The 24,710-nt window shown below is 47.6% G+C and overlaps 1 protein-coding gene across 2 annotated transcripts; it reads left to right on the forward strand.

Moving 5' to 3' along the window:
- Nucleotides 1-1,249: 1,249 nt before the first annotated feature.
- On the forward strand, nucleotides 1,250-24,173 carry CLEC4C (C-type lectin domain family 4 member C). 2 transcript variants are annotated; one of them, XM_033222937.1, is made up of 7 exons: nucleotides 1,250-1,394; nucleotides 3,036-3,194; nucleotides 3,799-3,891; nucleotides 10,295-10,405; nucleotides 13,216-13,361; nucleotides 21,739-21,854; nucleotides 23,425-24,173. In XM_033222937.1, the coding sequence occupies exons 2-7, from the start codon at nucleotides 3,164-3,166 to the stop codon at nucleotides 23,564-23,566; spliced, it is 639 nt and encodes a 212-aa protein (XP_033078828.1). In that variant the 5' UTR covers nucleotides 1,250-1,394; nucleotides 3,036-3,163; the 3' UTR covers nucleotides 23,567-24,173. The 2 variants fall into 2 exon arrangements, with proteins under 2 accessions (XP_033078828.1, XP_033078827.1); XM_033222936.1 differs by lacking the exon at nucleotides 1,250-1,394 and having other exon boundaries at nucleotides 2,931-3,194.
- The last annotated feature ends 537 nt before the right edge of the window (nucleotides 24,174-24,710 follow it).

Genomic DNA, 24,710 nt, shown 5'->3' on the forward strand with positions numbered 1-24,710 from the left:
TCTCTATGAAAAATACAAAATTAGCCAGTCGTGGTGGCACATGCCTGTAATCCCAGCTACTCGGGAGACTGAGGCAGGAGAATCACTTGAACCCGGGAGGCAGAGCTTGCAGTGAGCCAAGATTTCGCCACTGCACTCCAGCCTGGGTGACCTGAGCGAGACTCCATCTCAAAAAAACAAAACAAAACAGTGTTTCTGTTTCCCACTCAGTTTCCATCTCAGCTGAGCCAGCTGCACTCCACCTGGTCTTCAAGCTAATAGATTTCACTTCCCTGAAGGCTCACAAAATCTTTTTTTTTTTTCTTTCTTTCTTTCTTTCTTTTTTTTTTTTTTTGATGAGACAGAGTCTCACTCTGTCACCCAGGCTGGAGTGCAGTGGTGTGATCATGGCTCACTGCAATCTCTGCCTCCCAGATTCCAGCGATTCTCATGCCTTAGCCTCCTGAGCAGCTGAAATTACAGACGTGAGCCACCATGCTTGGCTAATTTTTTGTATTTTAAGTAGAGATGGGGTTTCACTATGTTGGGCAGGCTGGTCGTGAGCTCCTGGCCTGAAGCAGTCTGCTCACCTCAGCCTCCCAAAGTGCTGAGATTATAGGCGGGAGCCACTACGCCCAGTCACAAAATTCTTTTTTTTTTTTTTTTTGAGGCGGAGTCTCGCTCTGTCGCCCAGGCTGGAGTGCAGTGGCGCAATCTCGGCTTACTGCAAGCTCCGCCTCCCGGGTTCACGCCATTCTCCTGCCTCAGCCTCCCAAGCAGCTGGGACTACAGGCGCCCGCCACCTCGCCCGGCTAGTTTTTTGTATTTTTAGTAGAGACGGGGTTTCACCGTGTTAGCCAGGATGGTCTCGATCTCCTGACCTCGTGATCCGCCCGTCTCGGCCTCCCAAAGTGCTGGGATTACAGGCTTGAGCCACCGCGCCCGGCCACAAAACTCTTTAAAGAAGCCAATCCAGGCCGGGCGCGGTGGCTCAAGCCTGTAATCCCAGCACTTTGGGAAGCCGAGACGGGCGGATCACAAGGTCAGGAGATCGAGACCATCCTGGCTAACACGGTGAAACCCCGTCTCTACTAAAAATACAAAAACTAGCCGGGCGAGGTGGCGGGCGCCTGTAGTCCCAGCTACTCGGGAGGCTGAGGCAGGAGAATGGCGTAAACCCGGGGGGCGGAGCTTGCAGTGAGCTGAGATCTGGCCACTGCACTCCAGTCTGGGCGACAGAGCGAGACTCCGCCTCAAAAAAAAAAAAAAAAGAAGCCAATCCCATCCTCCCTCAGGAACCAAGGGGCCACCTCACCCTCTTGTTACAGCAGATCCTGCCTCCCACAGTCACCCTTCTCCCAAGAGCAATCTCTGTCTGACCCTGCATGGTGCATGGTGCCCTCCTGCCTCAGGCCGTGAGTACATGCAGCTAACCTGCTGTCAGTCTTATCTGTCCAGTGTTGAGTGTTGTGTGTTCAGCCATCCCATAACCCTAGGGTGGGACTCCCTCCCTCACCAACCAGGAGAAGAGGAAGTCAGCAAACCATCTACCAATTCTTATCTAGATTTGTCCTCTTTAGCTGCCGCTTTTGCAATACTCTGGTCATCCTCATAGCATTCTGCTGGAATGTCCACACCTGACCTGGGCCTACATGCAATTCTGCTTTTATTTTGAGAAAATGATTTGTCATTTGTTCTGCTTTTATAATTTGTTTTATTTTAAATTATTTTTCTCATTTTTGCCTTTGCTCCTTTCTTCTTAGCGTTGTATATTCAAAGGAATACCCTCACACTCTACATTTTAATCCAAGACAGAGGAATGCAACAGGGAGAGCCCCTGAGGCAGGGGCAGAGGGATGTTTGGGGAACTGTAAGTGGGAGGTAGACAAGAGACCAAACTGGACTTTAAGTTTTTTCAGCAGGTATATAGCTTAGAAAGGATCTCATTGGTCTGGGTCCTAAAATAGCTCAATGGACGGCTGCTAACTCAAAACTTTTTTCTCACTACTCTACAATTAAATCTCAGTTGAATTCTGGGAAGATTCTGGAATACCTAGGTTATTTATTTCTCAGTGTCTGTTTCACCAGTAGTTGTAACCATCCTTCAATCAAACATCTCCATTTGAGTAGCACAGGCTATAATGGATTTTCTCTAATTAAGATTACTCAGCAGTGGCCGGGCACGTGGTGGCTCACAACGGTGACCCCAGGACTTTGGGAGGCTGTATTAGTCCATTTTCACACTGCTGATAAAGACATCTGAGACTGGGCAATTTACAAAAGAAAGAGGCTTTTATTTTTTTTATTTTTTTTATTTTTTGAGACGGAGTCTGGCTCTGCCGCCCAGGCTGGAGTGCAGTGGCCGGATCTCAGCTCACTGCAAGCTCCACCTCCCGGGTTCACGCCATTCTCCTGCCTCAGCCTCCCGAGTAGCTGGGACTACAGGCGCCCGCCACCTCGCCCGGCTAATTTTTTTGTATTTTTTAGTAGAGACGGGGTTTCACCGTGTTAGCCAGGATGGTCTCGATCTCCTGACCTCGTGATCCGCCCGTCTCGGCCTCCCAAAGTGCTGGGATTACAGGCTTGAGCCACCGCGCCCGGCCGAGGCTTTTATTTTAAAATTTTTTTTTTGAGATGGAGTCTTGCTCTTGTTGCCCAGGCTGGAGTGCAACGGCAGGAGGTCAGGAGTTCAAGACCAGCCTGGCCAATATGGTGAAATCCCTTCTCTACTAAAAATACAAAAATTAGCTGGGCATGGTGGCGCATGCCTATAGTCCCAGCTGCTCGGGAGGCTGAGGCGGGAGAATTGCTTGAACCCATGAAGCAGAGGTTGCAGTAAGCCAAGATTGCACCACTGCACTCCAGCCTGGGTGGCAGAGTGAGACCCTGTCTACAAAAAAAAATTAGACCTGAACAGCCATGAACTGTTTTTGATGTATTTCTCAATTTCCTTGTTTGTGTTTCCTTATTTCTGAACATGATGTATGTTTTAAATTGAAAGCTTTAGCTCACTGCAGAAAGTCTCCTAAGTCACATCTTTTCCTTTGCAAGAGTAGGCGAAGAAGGATCTAAGGGCTTGGCTTGTTTGAAAGAACCAGACCCCCCAAAGTCACATCTTTAGGGAAAGTGATACAAGAGCTTCTGCACCTCCTGATAGAGGAAGTCCAAAGGGTGTGCACACACAATGGTGCCTGAGGAAGAGCCTCAAGACCGAGGTGAGCATTCATCTTCTCAGTTCTAGGGAAGGTAGTAGCAGCAGGATGGAGTGGGAAACAGGCATTGAGGTGATAGGGATGACTTTGGAAGAAGAAATAGACAGCTTTTCATACATAATAATAATTTCAGTATAGAAATAGGTATGGACCCAAGATACTGGGTCAGGGAAAGATGAAAGAAAAAAAAAAAACAAAAAACAAAAAAAACAACTCGGGCCTAGAAGGCCTTAAAGGAAAATGAATTTGGTCAGGCATGCAAGCACATGCCTAAAGTCCCAGCTACTCAGAGACTGAGGCAGGAGGACCACTTAAGCCTGGAAGTTTGAGGTCAAGGCTGTGCGATTCAAAGGTAAAGAGAGTAGGCAATTGGAAAGTACAGTTTACTCTGAATGAGTTTTGCCTGGATTTGTCTTGGGTTCCAGGGTACTAACTGGTCATTGTTCTGAGAGAATTTCTGTAATCTCTTCTTGCTTTCACATTTTTTCTGTTTTAATTAGTTTTGATCATAGCCTGATTTTGTTGTTCTAAGATTTTTGGGACTCTGGCTTCCTGGGTCTTCGGCAGTGGAGATTATGACTATGCATTTGTCTTGCTGATCTGACAGAGAAAGGAGTCTGGTGGTTCCAGTTGAAGGTCTGGTCTGTGGCAGTCGTATCCATCTTGCTCCTCTGTGTCTGTTTCACTGTGAGTTCTGTGGGTAAGTTCTTGGCTGGAGTGCAGTCATCTCTTGGTCCTTTTCCCAGTCACATTCTATAGATTTCCTGAAGAAACAGTTTCCCCTTTCTAGACATAAAATGGCAACCCTAACTGAGAAGGCCATGTTTTTCATAAAATAAGTTATTACTATTATTCATTATTTTGGATAATTGTCTGTACTTCCAGGTTTCTTTGCCGGGTTTTAGTTGCATTTTCCAAATGTGATCATAACTGTCTTGGTCAGCTTGGGCTGCCGTAACAAAATACCATAGACTGGGCGTGGTAGCTCACGCCTATAATCCCAGCACTTCGGGAGGTCGAGGCAGGCAGATCACCTGAGGTCAGGAGTTCAAGACCAGCTTGGACCATACGGTAAAACCCTGTCTCTACTAAAAATACCAAAATTAGCTGGGCGCAGTGGCTCACGCCTGTAATCTCAGCTACTTGGGAAGCTGAGATAGGAGACTCACTTGAACCCAGGAGGCAGAGGTTGCAGTGAGCTGCGATCGCGCCACTGCACTCCAGCCTGGGTGACAGAGTAAGACTCTGTCTCAAAACAAAACAAAACAGAAAAAACAAACAGAAACAAAAAAACCCATAGACTGAGTGCGTTAAAAAACAGAAATGTATTTTCCGATGGTTCTGGAGGCTGGAAGTCTGACATGAGGATGACATGAGGATGGTTGTGTCTGGTGAGGTCCCTCTTCCTGGCTTACAGGTGATGCCCTCCTGCTGTGTCCTCACATGATGGAGGGAGTGCTAGCTCTTCACGGTTTCTTCTTCTTTTTTTTTTTTTTTGAGACGGAGTCTCGCTCTGTCGCCCAGGCTGGAGTGCAGTGGCCGGATCTCAGCTCACTGCAAGCTCCGCCTGCTGGGTTTACGCCATTCTCCTGCCTCAGCCTCCGAGTAACTGGGACTACAGGTGCCCGCCACCTCGCCGGCTAATTTTTTGTATTTTTTAGTAGAGACGGGGTTTCACCATGTTAGCCAGGGTGGTCTCAATCTCTTGACCTCGTGATCCGCCCGTCTCGGCCTCCCAAAGTGCTGGGATTACAGGCTTGAGCCACCTCGCCCGGCCACGGTTTCTTCTTATGAGAGTACTCATCTCAACATGAGAACCCCCCTCATCACCTCATCTAAACCTGATTTCCTCCCAAAGGCTCTATCTTCAAATACCACAAATTGGACCTTAGGGCTTCCACATAGGAGCTTGGGGAGGACGCAATTCATTCTATAACAATAACTCCACTTTGATGGGAGTGCTGATGGTAGGTACCATCTAGTTGATCTGCTCCTTTGTTTTAAAAAAAAGTCTCGGGCCGGGCGCGGTGGCTCAAGCCTGTAATCCCAGCACTTTGGGAGGCCAAGACGGGCGGATCACGAGGTCAGGAGATCGAGACCATCCTGGCTAACACGGTGAAACCCCGTCTCTACTAAAAAAATATAAAAAATTAGCCGGGTGAGGTGGTGGGCGCCTGTAGTCCCAGCTACTCGGGAGGCTGAGGCAGGAGAATGGCGTGAACCCGGGAGGAGGAGCTTGCAGTGAGCTGAGATCCGGCCACTGCACTCCAGCCTGGGCGACAGAGCGAGACTCCGTCTCAAAAAAAAAAATAAAGGCCGGGCGCGGTGGCTCAAGCTTGTAATCCCAGTACTTTGGGAGGCCGAGACGGGCGGATCACGAGGTCAGGAGATCGAGACCATCCTGGCTAACACCGTGAAACCCCGTCTCTACTAAAAAATACAAAAAAAACCTAGCCAGGCGAGGTGGCGGGCGACTGTAGTCCCAGCTACTTGGAGGCTGAGGCAGGAGAATGGCGTAAACCCGGAAGGCGGAGCTTGCAGTGAGCTGAGAACCGGCCACTGCACTCCAGCCTGGGCGACAGAGCGAGACTCCATCTCAAAAAATAAAATAAAATAAAAATAAAATAAATAAATAAATAAAAATAAAAAAAGTCTCTATTGGGAACATAACTATTATTCTTTCTATGATGCTGTAATTGTATTACTGTGGGGTTTTTTTTTTTTTTTTTTTTTTTTTGCGACGGAGTCTCGCTCTGCCGCCCAGGCTGGAGTGCAGTGGCCGGATCTCGGCTCACTGCAAGCTCCGCCTCCTGGGTTTACGCCATTCTTCTGCCTCAGCCTCCCGAGTAGCTGGGACTACAGGCGCCCGCCACCTCGCCCGGCTAGTTTTTTGTATTTTTTAGTAGAGACGGGGTTTCACCGTGTTCGCCAGGATGGTCTCGATCTCCTGACCTCGTGATCCGCCCGTCTCGGCCTCCCAAAGTGCTGGGATTACAGGCTTGAGCCACCGCGCCCGGCCTACTGTGGGGTTTTAATGTTCACCTGAGATTCTTCCCAATATGACAGGAAAAATTGTTCATATGGCCAGGCAGTGGCTCACACTTGTAATCCCAGCACTTTGAGAGGCTGAGGTGGGAGGATTGCTTGAGGACAGGAGTTCAAGACCAGCCTGGGCAACAGAGTGAGACACTGTCTCTATAAAAAATAAAAAATACAACTTGGCTTGGTGGCACGTGCCTGTGGTCCCAGGTACTCAGGAGGTTGAGGCAGGAGGATCGCTTGAGCCCAGGAAGTTGAGGCTGCAGTGAGCCACAGTCTTAGCACTGTACTCCAATCTGGGTGACAGAGAGAACCTGTCTCAAAAGAAAAAAAAAAAAAAAGTTTATACAGTGATACAATGGAAGAATAAACAAAGTAAACTATTATTTAATTGCTACTCCCTTTGCCAAGTTTTATATTTTTGTGACACCTGAGAAATTTCCCAACTCTCTCGTTTACTATTTGGGTATCAACATGTGCTCTATTATCTAATATTATGATTAGAAACAGAAATGAAACATCTGTGAGGAAGTTACTGAATACAATGACTTCCTATGTCAAGTAAAAATGTGTTGATGATACAGTCTTCAGTTTCTTTCTAGTTGTAAATACATCTCACAGTTTTCAATGGAACCCTAACAAGCAGAATTATTACTAAGGTTAAACTTTGCTTTGCTTTTTATAACAAAGGGCAAGAGACAAAAGGGCTTAAAGATGTGATATGGTGGGGATAGTTGTCCCTTCCAAGTCTCCTGTTGAAAATTTGAAATTTGGAAGCGACAACTATCCCTTGAAATTTGAAATCCCCGATGTTGGAGGTGGGGCCTTGGCAGGAGGTTTTGAGTCATGCAGGTGGATCCCTCATGAATGGCTTGGTGCCCTCCTCGAAGGAATGAGTGAGTTCTTGCTCTGAGTTTGGGTGAGATCTGCACCTCCCCCTCACTCTCTCTTGCACCCTCTCTTGCCATGTGATATGCCGGGTCCTGCTTTGCCTTCCACTATGACTGAAAGCTTCCTGAGGCCTCACCAGAAGGTGAGCAGATGCTGGCACCATGCTTACTGTACAATCTGCAGAACTGTGAGCCAGTAAAATGGCTTTTCTTTATAAATTACCAAGTCTCAGGTATTCCTTTATAGCAATGCAAAAACGGACTAATACAAGATGGTTATTTAATTATTTGAGAGGAAAGAAGACATGCAAGAACTTACAGACATAAATTAAGAGAAAATAGAAGAGTTTGACTAGGTTTAGTCTCAAAATCAGAATGATGAAATGCATGAATAAAGAATTAAGTGAGGATAAGTGAAAAGTCAGATCTTGCTCTATGTGCATGCCAGTGAACAAAAGAGATCATTTTTAGTGAAAGATGTCTAAATGTCTCCAAAAGGTTAGGTTTTACCTTAAATTTAATTTGACCCCAATGGTTTACTTACAGTTACAGCCATCAGAAAACTTTAGAAAAACCAAAAGACCTGTGATATTTCAGGATTAATAGAATTAGATGCTGTTACCTAGTAATCAACAAATGCTTACCGAACACCTACCATGAGCAGGCCACTTTTCTAGGTGCTGGGTATATAGCATGAATACAATGAAATTCCTTCACTAGACTGTATGTTATAGTAGGGGGAGACCAAGACATATACACATGCAAACTTATACACAAACAAGATAAATTAATAGAAGAAAGGGTTGACGACATATTTTTTACTGGGCCTGCAGAGAAAGAAGCATGAGAAAAGAACAGTATGGCTTGAAATGGGATGAGAGAGGCATTGCAGACTTTGTAATAGCATAAGGCTATTTTATTATTATTTATTATTTTTATTATTATTATTATTCTTTTTTGAGATGGAGTCTTGCTCTGTCGCCCAGGCTGGAGTACAGTGGCGGGATCTCAGCTCACTGCAAGCTCAGCCTCCCGGGTTCATGCCATTCTCCCACCTCAGCCTCCTGAGTAGCTGGGACTACAGGCACCTGCCACCACGCCCAGCTACTGTTTTGTATTTTTAGTAGAGACGGGGTTTCACCATGTTAGCCAGGATGGTCTCGATCCCCTGACCTTGCGATCCGCCTGCCTCGGCCTTCCAAAGTGCTGGGATTACAGGCATGAGCCACCACGCCTGGCCCATTATTTATTCTTCTTCTTCTTATTTTTTTGAGATAGAGTCTCGCTCTGTCACCCAGGCTGGAGTGCAGTGGCTCGATCTCAGCTCACTGCAAGCTATGCCTCCCAGGTTCGTGCTATTCTCCTGCCTCAGCCTCCCAAGTAGCTGGGACCACAGGCGCCCGCCACCACGTCCGGCTAATTTTTTGTATTTTTAGTAGAGATGGGGTTTCACCGTGTTAGCCAGGATAGTCTCGATCTCCTGACCTCGTGATCCGCCCGCCTCAGTCTCCCAAAGTGCTGGGATTGCAGGCATGAGCCACCATGCCTGGCCTATTATTACTATTTTTGAGATGGAGTCTCGTTCTGTTGCTAGGCTGGAGTGCAGTGGCGTGATCTTGGCTCACTGCAACCTTCGCCTCCCAGGTTCAAGCAATTCTCCTGCCTCAGCCTCCTGAGTAGCTGGGATTACAGGCATGCACCACCATGCCTGGCTAATTTTTGTATTTTTAGTAGAGAAAGGGTTTCACCATGCCAGTCAGGCTGGTCTTGAACTCCTGACCTCGTGATCTGCCCACCTTGGCCTCTGAAATTGGTTGGATTCACTGCACCCGGCCTTTTTTTTTTTTTTTTTTTTTGAGACAAAGTCTCACTCTGTTGCCCAGGCTGGAGTGCAATGGCACAGTCTCTGCTCACTGCAACCTCCACCTCCCAGGTTCAAGTGATTCTCCTGCCTCAGACTCCTGTAGCTGTAGCTGGGATTACAGGCATGTGTCACCATGCCCACCTAATTTTTGTATTTTTAGTAGAGACAGGGTTTCACCATGTTGACCTGGCTGGTCTTGAACTCCTGACTTCAGGTGATCTGCCTGCCTTGGTCTCCCAAAGTACTGGGATTACAGGTGTGAACCACCATGTCCGGCCATAAGGTTATTTTTTTGTTTTGTTTTTTTTTTTGAGATGGAGTTTCACTCTTTTCACCCAAGCTGGAGTGCAATGGCACAATCTTGGCTCACTGAAACCTGTGCCTTCCGAGTTCAAGTGATTCTCCTGCCTCAGCCTCTTGAACAGCTGGGATTACAGGCGCCTGCCACCACGCCTGGCTAGTTGTTTTTTTTAAGATGGAGTCTTGCTCTGTCACCCAGGCTGGAGTGCAATGGTACGATCTCGGCTCTCTGCAACTTCCGCCTCCTGGGTTCAAGCAATTCCCCTGCTTCAGCCTCCCAACTAACTCAGATTACAGGTGCCCGCCACCATGTCCAACTAATTTTTGTAGTTTTAGTAGACCATGTTGGTCAGGCTGGTCTCGAACTCCTGACCTCAAGTGATCCACCAGCCTTAGCCTCCCAAAGCACTGGGATTATAGGTGTGAGCCACTGCGCCTGGCCAGCTGGCTAATTTTGTTTTTTATATTTAAATATAAAAAATATATATTTATATTTTTATATTTTTGGTCGAGACGGGGTTTCACCATGTTGGCCAGGCTGGTCTTGAACTCCTGACCTCAAGTGATTCTCCCACCTTGGCCTCCCAAAGTGCTGGGATTACAGGCGTGAGTCACTGTGCCCGGCCACAGCATAAGGTTGTATAGCACAACATAGCTCCACTTAAAAGAATGAGAACTGCTGGGCGCAGTGGCTCACGCCTGTAATCCCACCACTTTGGGAGGCCGAGGCGGGCAGATCACGAGGTCAGGAGATCGAGACCATCCTGGCTAACACGGTGAAACCCCGTCTCTAAGAAAAATACAAAAAAAAAATCAGCGGGGTGTGGTGGCGGGCGCCTGTAGTCCCAGCTACTCGGGAGGCTGAGGCAGGAGAATGGCGTGAACCCAGGAGGCAGAGCTTGCAGTGAGCTGAGATCACGCCACTGCACTCCAGCCTGGGCAACAGAACAAGACTCTGTCTCCAAAAAAAAAAAAAAGAATGAGAACTAACTCTGCTTTCTCTTTCCCAGTGAGTCACAATTTTAGGTATAGCAAAACTGTCAAGCAGCTGTCCAAGTTACAAGAGTATCAACAGTATTATCCAAGCCTGACCTGCGTCATGGAAGGAAAGGACATGGAAGGTACAACTCTGCAATGAGCAACAAGACTTCCCTTGCTATTAATCAAATTCCTAGTCTGATGGTTTATTATCTTCAGCACTAAAACTATCAACTGAGGCCTGGTTTTTCCTACTGCACTCTTTATCTACTTGGTGTCTTTTTTTTTTTTTTTTTTTGAGACGGAGTCTCGCTCTGCCGCCCAGGCTGGAGTGCAGTGGCCGGTCTCAGCTCACTGCAAGCTCCGCCTCCTGGGTTTACGCCATTCTCCTGCCTCAGCCTCCCAAGCAGCTGGGACTACAGGCGCCCGCCATGTCGCCCGGCTAGTTTTTTGTATTTTTTAGTAGAGACGGGGTTTCACCATGTTAGCCAGGATGGTCTCGATCTCCTGACCTCGTGATCCGCCCGTCTCGGCCTCCCAAAGTGCTGGGATTACAGGCGTGAGCCACCGCGCCCGGCCTACTTGGTGTCTTATATAGACACCTCAGGCTGGGCGCGGTGGCTTACGCCTGTAATCCCAGCACTTTGGGAGGATGTGGCGGGTGGATCACCTGAGGTCGAGAGTTCGAGACTAGCCTGACCAACATGGAGAAACCCTGTCTCTACTAAAAATACAAAAAAATTAGCTGGGCGTGGCGGTACATGCCTGTAATTCCAGGTACTCGGGAGGCTGAGGCAGGACAATCTCTTAGACCCAGGAGGTGGAGGGTGTGGTGAGCTGAGATCATGCCATTGCACTCCAGCCTGGGCAGCAAGAGTGAAACTCTGTCTCAAAAAAAAAAAAAGGCCAGGCACAGTGGCTCACGCCTGTAATCCTAGCACTTTGGGAGGCTGAGGCAGGCGGATCATGAGGTCAGGAGACTGAGACAATCCTGGCTAACACGGTGAAACCCTGTCTGTACTAAAAATACAAAAAATTAGTTGGGCGTGGTTGCAGGCATCTGTAGTCCCAGGTACTCGGGGGCTGAGGCAGGAGAATGGCCTGAACCTGGGAAGTGGAGCTTGCAGTGAGCCGAGATCGTGCCACTGCACTCCAGCCCAGGCGACAAAGCGAAACTCCGTCTCAAAAAAAAAAAAAAAACCTCAAAATTAAAGTATCAAACAAGAGTCCTCAGAACTGTCTCACTTTCTCCTGCTCCCATCAATACTAAAGCTTAAAACTTGAGAATCGGCCGGGCGCGGTGGCTCAAGCCTGTAATCCCAGCACTTTGGGAGGCCGAGACGGGCGGATCACGAGGTCAGGAGATCGAGACCATCCTGGCTAACACGGTGAAACCCCGTCTCTACTAAAATATACAAAAAAATTAGCCGGGCGAGGTGGCGGGCGCCTGTAGTCCCAGCTACTCGGAGGCTGAGGCGAGAGAATGGCGTAAACCCGGGAGGCGGAGCTTGCAGTGAGCTGAGATCCGGCCACTGCACTCCAGCCTGGGCGACAGAGCGAGACTCCGTCTCAAAAATAAAATAAAATAAAATAAAATAAAATAAAACTTGAGAATCATTCTTGGCAGTTTCTCTTTACTTATCATCTTCACCCCCACATCCAATTAATCACTAAGTTCAACAGTAAATACACCCCTCTCCCTGTACAGTTCTGAATTAACTGAAAAATAAATATACACAGGATATAAATATATACAGTTCTGAATTAACTGAAAAATAAATATACACAGGATATAAATATATGCAGTTCTGAATTAACTGAAAAATAAATATAAGAATAAAATTATACCTGGCATGGTGGCTCACATCTGTAATCCCAGCACTTTGGGAGGCCAAGGTGGGCAGATAATCTGAGGTTGGGAGTTCCAGACCAGCCTGACCAACATGGAGAAACCCCGTCTCTATCAAAAATACAAAATTAAGGGCCGGGCGCGGTGGCTCAAGCCTGTAATCCCAGCACTTTGGGTGGCCGAGGTGGACGGATCACGAGGTCAGGAGATTCAGACCATCCTGGCTAACACGGTGAAACCCCGTCTCTACTAAAAAATGCAAAAAAATTAGCCGGGCGTGGTGGCGGGCACCTGTAGTCCCAGCAACTCGGGTGGCTGTGGCTGAACCCGGGAGGCGGAGCTTGCAGTGAGCGGAGATCGTGCCACTGCACGCCAGCCTGGGCGACAGAGCGAGACTCCGTCTCAAAAAAAACAACAAAAAACTGTGTGTGCGCTCACAGTGCAAGCTCCGCCCCCCCGGGTTAACGCCATTCCCCCGCCTCAGCTTCCCGAGTTGCTGGGACTACAGGCGCCTGCCACCACACCTGGCTAATTTTTTGCGTTTTTAGTAGAGACGGGGTTTCACCGTGTTAGCCAGGATGGTCTCCATCTCCTGACCTCGTGATCTGCCCGTGTTGGCCTCCCAAAGTGCTGGGATTATAGGTGTGAGCCACTGCGCCCGGCAAGTATTTGTCATTAAAATAATTTTTGTGGGTTTAAAGCAGGGCCTGGAAAACTAAGGCATGGGCCAAACTCAACCAGCTGCCTACTTTTGTAAATGATATTTTATTGCCATATTCTTTTTTTTGTTTGTTTTTGGTAACATATTGCCAGTTGTTGCTTTCATACTGCAGTAGCAGACTTGAGTAGTTGCAACAGAGACCGTATGGCCCCCAAATCCTAAGATATTTACTATCTGGCCCTTTGCAGGAAGTTTACTGGTCCCAATATAGAGTGAAATGATCTACAGATTAGTAAATACAGCAGTAAATGAGTTCAGCTTTGGAAAAATCCATGGAGATCCATAGATGAAAACTAATTACACCTTAGCGAGCTAAGCTTATAACTTTATGTGAGGAGAATTCTCTGTTAATATTTTTTCTTCTTCTATACTCCTTTGGGAAGATTGGAGCTGCTGCCCAACCCTTTGGACGTCATTTCAGTCTAGTTGCTACTTTATTTCTACTGTGATGCAGTCTTGGACTGAGAGTCAAAGTAACTGTTCTGTGATGGGGGCTGATCTGGTGGTGATCAACACCAAGGAAGAGCAGGTATGTTCTAACAGGCAGCTAATCTGTTTCCTTTCTTAACTGATAGTCTTTGTTTTTCTTTTTTTTCTTTTTTTTTTTTTTTTTTTTTTGAGACGGAGTCTCGCTCTGTCGCCAGGCTGGAGTGCAGTGGCCAGATCTCAGCTCACTGCAAGCTCCGCCTCCCGGGTTCACGCCATTCTCCTGCCTCAGCCTCCAAGTAGCTGGGACTACAGGCGCCCGCCACCTCGCCCGGCTAGTTTTTTGTATTTTTTTAGTAGAGACAGGGTTTCACTGTGTTAGCCAGGATGGTCTTGATCTCCTGACCTCGTGATCCGCCCGTCTCGGCCTCCCAAAGTGCTGGGATTACAGGCTTGAGCCACCGCGCCCGGCCTGTTTTTCTTTTTGATATGGAGTCTTGCTCTGTTGCCCAGGCTGGAGTGCAGTGGCACGATTGCAGCTCTCTACAACCTCTGTCTCTCGGGTTCAACCAACTCTCCTGCCTCAGCCTCCTGAGTAACTGGGACTACAGGCACCCGCCACCACGCCCGGCTAATTTTTTGTATCTTTTTTTTTTTTTTTGAGACGGAGTCTTGCTCTGTCACCCAGGCTGGAGTGCAGTGGCCAGATCTCAGCTCACTGCAAGCTCCGCCTCCCGGGTTTACGCCATTCTCCTGCCTCAGCCTCCCAAGTAGCTGGGACTACAGGCGCCGCCACCTCGCCCGGCTAGTTTTTTGTATTTTTAGTAGAGACGGGGTTTCACCGTGTTAGCCAGGGTGGTCTGGATCTCCTGACCTCGTGATCCGCCCGCCTCGGCCTCCCAAAGTGCTGGGATTACAGGCTTCAGCCACCGCGCCCGGCCAATTTTTTGTTATCTTTAGTAGAGACGGGGTTTCACCGTGTTAGCCAGGATGGTCTCGATGTCCTGACCTCGTGATCTGCCCGCCTGGGCCTCCTAAAGTTCTGGGATTACAGGCGTGAGCCACCGCGCCCGGCCCTTCCACTTCACTAATCTTTTTCAACTATGTCTAATCCTGCTATTAAAACCATATATTAACATCTAAATTCAGTTATTGTATTTTTCTTTTTTTTTTTGAGACGGAGTATGGCTCTGTGGCCCAGGCTGGAGTGCAGTGGCCAGATCTCAGCTCACTGCAAGCTCCGCCTCCCGGGTTTACGCTATTCTCCTGCCTCAGCCTTCCGGGTAGCTGGGACTACAGGCGCCCGCCACCTCGCCCAGCTAGTTTTTTGTATTTTTTTAGTAGAGACGGGGTTTCACCATGGTAGCCAGGATGGTCTCGATCTCCTGACCTTGTGATCCGCCCGTCTCGGCCTCCCAAAGTGCTGGGATTACAGGCTTGAGCCACCGCGCCCGGCCTGTATTTTTCAAATCTAGAATTTATCTTGTTTCTCTTTCAAATATGCTGTCAAACTTTATAATGTTCAACGCTTACACTTATTTTTTTGTTGTTGCTGCGGTTTTTTTTTTTTTTTTTTGAGATGGACTCTTGCTCTGTCGCCAGGCTAGAGTGCAGTGGCTCAATTTCGGCTCACTGCAACTTCCGCCTACAGGGTTCAAGCGATTCTCCTGCCTCAGCCTCCCTAGTAGCTGGGATTACAGGCAACCACCATCATGCCCAGCTAATTTTTGTATTTTTAGTAGAGACGGGGTTTCACCATATTGGCCAGGCTGTTCTCAAACTCCTGACCTCGTGATCCACCCGCCTTGGCCTTCCAAAGTGCTGGGATTACAGGCGTGAGCCATGGTGCCCGGCCAGTTTTTTTTTTTTTCCTTTGAGACAGAGTCTTGTTCTATCGCACAGGCTGGAGTGCAGTGGCGAGATCTCTGCTCACTGCAATCTCCGCTTCCTGGGTTCAAGCGATTCTCCTGTCTCAGCCTCCCGAATTGCTGGGATTACAGGCACCCGCAACCACGCCCAGCTAATTTTTGTCTTTTTAGTGGAGATGAGATTTCGCCATGTTGGCCAGGCTGTTCTCGAGCTCCTCACCTCAGGTGATCCACCGCCTTGGCCTCCCAAAGTGCTGGGATTACAGGCGTGAGCCACTGTGCCCAGATCTTCTTTTTTTATTTTTTTGAGACAAAGTCTCTCTCTGTCACCCCAGGGTGGAGTGCAGTGGTGCAATCTCCACTCACTGCCACCTCTGTCTTCTGGGTTCAAGTGATTCTTTGACTCAGCCTCCTGAGCTGCTGGGATTACAGGTGCATGCCACCACTCCTGGCTAATTTTTGTATTTTTAGTAAAGATGGGGTTATACCATGTTGTCCAGGCTAGTCTCTAACTCCTGGCCTCAGGTGATCTGCCTGCCTTGGTCTCCCAAAGTGCTGGGATTATAGGCCTGAGACACCATGTCTGGCCTATAGTATGTTTCAAATTATCCTTGTGTGGTGGATGTTGTACTTGAAAAATTATTTATAAAAATAATTGGAGGCCAGGCACAGTGGCTCATGCTTGTAATTCTAGCACTTTGGGAGGTTGAGGCGGGTGGATCACGTGAGGTCAGGAGTTCGAGACCAGCCTGGGAAACATGGTGAAACCCCTTCTCTACTAAAAACACAAAAATTAGCTGGGCATGGTGGCGCATGCCTGTAATCCCAGCTACTCAGGAGGCTGAGGCAGGAGAATCACTTGAACCCAGGGGGCGGAGGTTGCGGTAAGCCTAGATCATGCCACTTCACTCCAGCCTGTGCGAAAAAGCGAAACTCTGTCTCAAAAACAAACAAACAAAAATTGGAAGCCTAAGATATTATTCGCTTCCAAAGAGTATTTTCTTTCTTTTTTTTTATTTTGAGACGGAGTCTCGCTCTGTCGCCCACGCTGGAGTGCAGTGGCCGGATCTCGGCTCACTGCAAGCTCTGCCTCCCGGGTTCACGCCATTCTCCTGCCTCAGCCTCCCGAGTAGCTGGGACTACAGGCGCCGGCCACCTCGCCCGGCTAGTTTTTTGTATTTTTAGTAGAGACGGGGTTTCACCGTGTTAGCCAGGATGGTCTGGATCTCCTGACCTCGTGATCCGCCCGTCTCGGCCTCCCAAAGTGCTGGGATTACAGGCTTGAGCCACCGCGCCCGGCCCCAAAGAGTATTTTCATTTGCTTTTGCCACATGCCTTGGCACAAGTCCTACAGTACATTATGGCAATTTCAGGGCCTGAAATTTCTACAATATCCAAATGATTCAAAGCCAGATCATAATCTATATGAGGTCTGATTTACTGCCTATTTACCCTTACCTCTTTCTTGGCTCTGGACTCTAATTTTTTCCTAACCCTACAAAGTTTTCAAAAGTGCTGTTCATCCTGTCTCCCCAGCCATGTTGTAAACTTTTATTTGTTTTGACTTCCTATGCCACACTTAGCACAGAGTCTGAGCAGACAATAGACTGCTTAAATGTTCAATGAAAGAATGAATAGATAAATTGATATTGGAGAGGGAGGGAAGTACACAAACCACTAACAATGTCTCATATACGTTCATGTACATTCAAAATAATCTGAAAACCTATGTCAAAATATATTTTCTTATTTGTACAACATTATTTGAGGCCTGGCGAGGTGGCTCATGTCTGTAGTCCCAGATACTGAGGTGGTTGAGGCAGGAGAATTGCTTGAATCTGGAAGGCAGAGGTTGTAGTGAGCCGAGATCATGCCACTGCACTCCAGCCTGGGTGAGAGAGCAAGACTCCATCTCAAAAAGAAACAAGCAAAACAAAACAAAATATATGATGGCTGGGTGTGGTGGCTCACGCCTGTAATCTCAGCATGTTGGGAGGCCAAGGCGGGCAGATTACTTGAGGCCAGGAGTTCAAGACCAGTTTGGTCAACATGGTGAAACTCCATCTCTACTAAAAATACAAAAATTAGCCAGGTGTGGTGGTGCGCACCTGTAGTCCCAGTTACTCGGGAGGCTGAGGCATGAGAATCGCTTGAACCCAGAAAGCAAAGGTTGCACTGAGCTGAGGTCACACTACTGCACTTCAGCCTTGGCAACAGACCAAGACTCCATCTTAAAAAACAAAACAGGCCGGGCGTGGTGGCTCAAGCCTGTAATCCCAGCACTTTGGGAGGCCGAGACGGGCGGATCACGAGGTCAGGAGATCGAGACCATCCTGGCTAATACGGTGAAACCCCGTCTCTACTAAAAAAATACAAAAAACTAGCCGGGCGACGAGGCGGGCGCCTGTAGTCCTAGCTACTCGGGAGGCTGAGACAGGAGAATGGCGTGAACCCGGGAGGCGGAGCTTGCAGTGAGCTGAGAGCCGGCCACTGCACTCCAGCCTGGGCGGCAGAGCAAGACTCCGTCTCAAAAAAAAAAAAAAAAAACAAAACAAAACAAAAAAAAATTGGCTTTCTAAAATTTCATTATAGACCTCTATCTTCTTGTAATACAGAACATGTACTGCTTAAGAATACTGGCTCTAGAGTTAGAACTCTGTTATTTATTAGTTGTGTGACCTTTGACAACTTTATCTTTCTAAATCTGTGTTTCCTGAGACTTAGTAAAATGGAGACAGCAACACTATCTTCCTCACAGTAGTAGTCGTAAGATTTAAATGAAGTAACTTGTGCAAACTCATGGTGTAATATTTGGCATATAGTAAACAATAACTAATTTTAACTACTACTATTATTATTATAAATATCTTAATTTTAAAGTGACCTGTGGCTGGACATCATGGCTCACGCCTGTAATCCCAGCACTTTAAGAGGCCTAGGCAGGCAGATCACCTGAGGTCACGAGCCTGAGACCAGCCTGGCCAACATGCTGAAACCCCCTCCTCTCCTAAAAATACAAAAAGTAGCCAGGCGTGATGATGCACGCCTGTTATCCCAGCTACTCAGGAGGCTGAGGCAGGAGAATCACTTGAACCCGGGAGGCGGAGGTTGCAGTGACCTGAGATGGTGCCACTGCACTCCAGCCTGGGTGACAGAGTAAAACTCTTGTCAAAAAAAGAAAAAAAAAAGTGACCTGAACCATTTGGAGTGTGCATGCAAAGTTGTTTTTCATTTTTGTGCAGGGGGTGGGTTTGTATTTTTTGGACACAGAGTCTCATTCTGTTGCCCGTGCTGGAGTGCAATGGCATGAGCTCGGCTCATTGCAGCTTTTGCTTCCCAGGTTCGGGTGATTCTCATGCCTCAGCCACTCAAGTAGTTGGGATTATAGACATGCACCACTATGCCTGGCTAACTTTTGTATTTTTAGTAGTGACAGGGTTTCACCATGTTGTCCAGGCTGGTCTCGAACTCCTGGCCTCAAGTGATCCACCTGCCTCGGCCTCCCAAAGTGCTGGGATTATAGGTGTGAGCCACGGTTCCCAGCCCAGAGTTTATTATTATTATTATTATCATTATTATTATTTTTCTTTTGAGACGGAGTCTTTCTCTGTCGCCCAGGCTGGAGTGCAGTGGCACAATCTTGGCTCTCTGCAACCCCCGCCTCCTGGATTCAAGCGATTCTCCTGCGACAGCCTCCCAAGTAGCTGGGATTATAGGTGCCCACCACCTCGTCTGGCTAATTTTTGTATTTTTAGTAGACACTGGATTTCCCCATGGTCTCAAACTCCTGACTTTAGTTGATCCACCTGCCTCGGCCTCCCAAAGTGCTGGGATTACAGGTGTGAGCCACCACGCCTGGCCTCATTATTTTTTGGTAGAGATGAAGTCTCACTATATTGCCCAGGCTGGTCTCAAACTTCTGGCCTCAGCGATCTTCCCACCTTAGCCTTCCAAAGTGCTGGGATTATAGGCATAAACCACCACAACACAAAACTTTTAGATAAATTTTTAAACTTTAGCATCCTGAGGTTGCAGGGGCGGGGGAGGAATGTGCTGTTCAGCCCTTCTACTGCCTTTTCTGGATCAGCAAACTTTCCCTAGAGAGAAAGGGGCCATGATTTCCAGGCACATCTTCCTTGCTTTTCATTCTCTCTGGGTTCTTGACCTGGTAATTTTTACTATTTTGTGACCTTTTGAGACATTAAAGTTTTTCGTGTTTCATCCAGCTTATGTAGTTGATTTTGCCAAGAAGTTTGGTCCAAATTACTTAGTCCACCATTATTGAAAGTAAAGTAGAAGTCCCGCTACATTCAGTGTTGATACCAGCATTGTTATCAACCATTTATATAACATGTAGTTATATAGAAATACTTAGAAACAATTAATTGCCTCACAGAGAAGAAATATTATGAGGACTTGCGAAAAAAATTAAATTGCAAGAACTGACAATCAAGAATTGATATGGGGCTGGGTTTGGTGCCTCACGCCTGTAATCCCAGCACTTTGGGAGGCCGAGCCTGGCAGATCACATGAGGCCAAGACAAGCCTGGCCAACATGACAAAACCCTGCCTCTACTAAAAATACAAAGATCAGCCAGGTGTGGTAGTGGGCACCTGTAATCCCAGCCACTCGGGGGGCTGAGGCATGAGAATAACTTGAACCTAGGAGGTGGAGGTTGCAGTGAGCTGAGATTGCATCACTGCACTTCAATGTGGGCAACAGAATGAGACTCTGTCTCAAAAATAAAAATAAAAATACCCTTTCCTGGCTGGGTGTGGTGGATCAAGCCTGTAATCCCAGCAGTTTGGGAGGCCAAGGCAGGAGGGTGGCTTTAGCCCAGGAGTTCAAGACCAGCCTGGGCAACATGGCCGAAACCCCATCTCTACTAAAAATACAAAACTTAGCGGGCCATGGTGGTGGATGCCTGTTATCCCAGCTACAGGAGGCTGAGGTAGGAGGATTGCTTGAGTCTGAAAGGTTGAGGCTTCAGTGAGCTGAGATCACGCCACTTCACTCCAGCCTGGGTGACAGTAAGACCTTGTCTCAAATAAATAAATAAATAAATAGGGGGTGGAGGGCAGAGAGAAACCTAAAGATATACTAATTCAACTCCCTTTACAAGACTATATTAGGAGCGAGGAAGAAATTTCCTCACAATATGCAGAGCCTTGAAGAATGCCGTCACTTAGCAAAGAAATAGGAAAGCAAGTGTGACATGAGGATTTATGATGGCCACGGCTAGAGCATGCTCCTGTATGTGCCAAACATCATGCCCACAAGTGATGTCTTTGATCCAGCCCTGCTCAGCCAGAGGCCTCTGCTCCTGGGCAGGGGCCCTCGTCTCCTTTTCTTCTTTTCTTCCTATGGCCATAAGAACTCTGTTCAACTTGAGTCCCCCCAAGGCTATTGTAAGAATTTTTTTTTTTTTTTTTTTTTTTTTTTTTTTTTTTGAGACGGAGTCTGCTCTGTCGCCCAGGCTGGAGTGCAGTGGCCAGATCTCAGCTCACTGCAAGCTCCGCCTCCCGGGTTTATGCCATTCTCCTGCCTCAGCCTCCCAAGCAGCTGGGACTACAGGCGCCAGCCACCTCGCCCGGCTAGCTTTTTGTATTTTTTAGTAGAGACGGGGTTTCACCGTGTTAGCCAGGATGGTCTCGAACTCCTGACCTTGTGATCCCCCCGTCTCGGCCTCCCAAAGTGCTGGGATTACAGGCTTGAGCCACCGCGCCCGGCTATTGTAAGAATTAAAGAAAGGGGAAAGAAATATGAAAGGCGGCCTGCCAGTCAAGACAGGTTTATTTTAGAGAAAATAAACCTGAGAGGAGCCTCTGGCTGAGTTTGGTCAAGGGCACACTCTCTTACAGACTAAGAGTTTTTTTTTTTTTTTTTCTTTCTGAGGCAGAGTCTCACTCTGTCGCCCAGGCTGGACAGCAGTGACGAGATCTCCGCTCACTGCAAGCTCCGCCGGAAGAGCTGGGACTACAGGCGCCCGCCACCGCACAATTTTTTTTTTTACCAGAGACAGTGTTTCACAGTGTTAGCCAGGATGGTCTACATCTCCTGACCTCCTGATGCAGGCCATCCGCCTAGGCCTCCCAAAATGCTGGGATTACACGCATGAGCCACTGCACCCGGCCCAGACAGACTAAGAGTTTTTAAGGATTCAGGGTGGGAGAGTTTATCAGAGGCTTGGGGGACTGCTTCTGTGTCTCTTTGTTGTGCTTATCTGGGAGAAAGAGTTGTGTGTCTGTTCCCATACATCTTTCTGCAGCTGCAGGCATATCCCCCCGAGTCTGCTTTTAGCTTTCCTATCTTAGTGCACCCAAAGGGAAAGGAATGTGCTTATTAAGGCCCACTGTTTTACTGGGGCCCATTGTATGAGAAGGAAGCTTGGCAGTTACCCAAGAGACTTTCCCCCCACCTCCCTCTGTGCCTGAGCTGTCTTATCTGTGTTTTACTATCTGCTCTTTCTGTCTGCTTGTAGTCAGAAGAGAAGTGATTTCCTTGAAATGCATGAGGCAAGAAAGGGAACTGGAACTTAAAATGGCGGTGTTTGTCTGAGACGAGGGTGCTCCTGCTCTATCAACTATGACTCTTCCATTTTCTTCCCTCAGGATTTCATCATTCAGAATCTGAAAATAAATTCTGCTTATTTTCTGGGGCTGTCAGATCCAGAGGGTTGGCGACATTGCCAATGGGTTGATCAGACACCATACGATAAAAATGTCACGTGAGTATAGAACTAGGTCTATTTGACATTAAGGGTTGTGCTTTTTTTTTTCTTTTTTTTTTTTTTTTTAGATAAGACTCTCGGCCAGGTGCGGTGGCTCAAGCCTGTAATCCCAGCACTTTGGGAGGCCGAGACGGGCGGATCACGAGGTCAGGAGATCGAGACCATCCTGGCTAACATGGTGAAACCCCGTCTCTACTAAAAACTACAAAAAACTAGCCGGGCGAGGTGGCAGCACCTGTAGTCCCAGCTACTTGGGAGGCTGAGGCAGGAGAATGGCATGAACCCGGGAGGTGGAGCTTGCAGTGAGCTGAGATACGGCCACAGACTCCAGCCTGGGTGACAGAGCAAGACTCCGTCTCAAAAAAAAAGACTCTCACTCCATCACCCAGGCTGGAGAGCAGTGGTGTGACTGGTTCACTGCAACCTCTGCCTCCCAGGTTCAAGTGATTCTCCTGCCTCAGCCTCCTGAGTGGCTGGGATTACAGGCATGTGGCACCACGCTCGGCTAATTTTTGTAATTTTAGCAGAGACGGATTTCACCATGTTGGTCAGGCTGGTCTCGAACTCCTGACCTCAAGTGATCCGCCTGCCTTGGCCTCCCAGAGTGCTCAGATTATAGGCGTGAGCCACCATGCCCGGCCATTTATGATTTCTTTACAAACTGTAAAGCACTTTAGTACAGATTACCACTTTTGACATTTATATCAATTATGTCAAATACGTAGGGACATTGTTCTAGTTCCCATTTTTTCAGATAGAAGAACTGAGAATCAGGGAAATTAAATTACTTGCACCAAATAACAGAGACTAAATAGCAGATCCAGGGAATTTCCCTAGTTCTTCAGACTCCAAAAGCAGTGCATAGAACCTGATTTATACTTGGGACTAGGGAAAAAAAAATCTTGGAATCATTTAACTCTGTGAGTTGGAAGTTCTATGGCAGTTGGACATGGGGATGGCCAAAATGAAGGAATCCTCTGGGATATCTGCTGGGGGGTGTTCAATGTATGCTGAGTTGATTAAGATGACAGGCCACTAGGTCATGTGGGAACAGTTTTCAGGGGAAATACCAGAGACATAGGTGGAGAGGAAACTGCCTGAACATGAGGTTTTACAAAACGTGGCAGCAGAAGTGGGAAGGTAGTTTGGGTATATGTGACCTTGACTTTCACACTGTTTAACACTAGCTGTCTCCCAGTCTCTAACTTTTTCCAAAACACTGTTTCTTGTTTTTTGAGACGGAGTTTCACTCTTGTCACCCAGGCTGGAATGCAATGGCACAATCTCGGCTCACCGCAACCTCTGCCTCCCAGGTTCAAGCGATTCTCCTGCCTCAGCCTCCCTAGTAGCTGGGATTACAGGCATGTGCCACCACACCTGGTTAATTTTTTTTGTACTTTTAGTAGAGATGGGGTTTCTCCATATTGGTCAGGCTGGTCTCGAACTCCCGACCTCAGGTGATCCGCCCGCCTTGGCCTCCCAAAGTGCTGGGATTACAGGCATGAGCCACCGTGCCCAGCCCCAAAACACTGTTTGAAAACACCACTGTCCTTTATCTGCCTTTCAGATTCTGGCACTCAGGTGAACCCAATAACCTTGATGAGCGTTGTGTGGTAATAAGTTTCCGTTCAGAAGAATGGGGCTGGAACGACGTTCACTGTCATGTACCTCACAAGTCAATTTGCGAGATGAAGAAGATCTACATATAAATGAAATATTCTCCATGGAAATGTGTTTTGTTGGCATCCACCATTGTAGAAAGCTAACTTGATTTTTTAATTTCTGTGTAAGTTTTGTACAAGGAATGCTCCTAAAATTTTTCAGTAGGCTGTCACCTATTACACTTATGATATAATCCATTCACACATTCATTTACTCATTTATTCATTCATACAATTAGTGTTTAGTAAACATTTTTCTATGTGCCAGAGACTACTGGAGAATGCTTTTGCAGAAAAACAGAGGGAGCATGAGCATCTGCTCTTATTTTCTGACAGCTGAGGGATGAGGTGCCTGTTATGGGCTGAACTGTGTTGCCTCAAATTCATGTTGAAGCCGTAACCTACAGTACTTCAGAATGGGAGTCTATTTGGAGATAGAACCTTATCAGAGGAAATTAAGTTGAAATGAGGACATTAGGAGCCTTAATTCAATCTGACTGATGTCCTGTGAGGAAATTCAGGCAGGTAATGTGGCTCATGCCTGTAATCCCAGCACTTTGGGAGGCTGAGGTGGTTGGATCATGAGGTCAGGAATTCAAGACCAGCCTGGCCAACATGGTGAAACTCTGTCTCTACTAAAAAATACAAAAATTAGCCAGGCATGGTAGTGGGCACCTGTAACCCCAGCTACTTGGGAGGCTGAGGCAGGAGAATCGCTTGAACCTGGGAGGTGGAGGTTGCAGTGAGCGGAGATCATGCTATTGCACTCCAGCCTGGGCAACAAAAGCAAAACTCTATCTCAAAAAAGAAAAAAAAATTAGCCAGGTGTGGTGGCACGCGCTTATGGTCTCAGCTACTTGGGAGGCTGAGGTGGGAGGATCGCTTGAACCTAGGAGTTTGAGGTTGCAGTGAGCTATGATCATGCCACTGTGCTCCAGCCTGGGTGACAGAATAAGACCGTGTCTCAAAAAAAAATTAAAGAAATAAGTAGCCGGGCGCGGTGGCTCAAGCCTGTAATCCCAGCACTTTGGGAGGCCGAGACGGGCGGATCACGAGGTCAGGAGTTCGAGACCATCCTGGCTAACACGGTGAAACCCCGTCTCTACTAAAAAAATACAAAAATCTAGCCGGGTGAGGTGGCGGGCGCCTGTAGTCCCAGCTACTCCGGAGGCTGAGGCAGGAGAATGGCGGG

This window comes from Trachypithecus francoisi, unplaced genomic scaffold, assembly GCF_009764315.1.
Source record: "Trachypithecus francoisi isolate TF-2019V2 unplaced genomic scaffold, Tfra_2.0 Lachesis_group11, whole genome shotgun sequence".
Lineage (NCBI taxonomy): Eukaryota > Metazoa > Chordata > Mammalia > Primates > Cercopithecidae > Trachypithecus > Trachypithecus francoisi.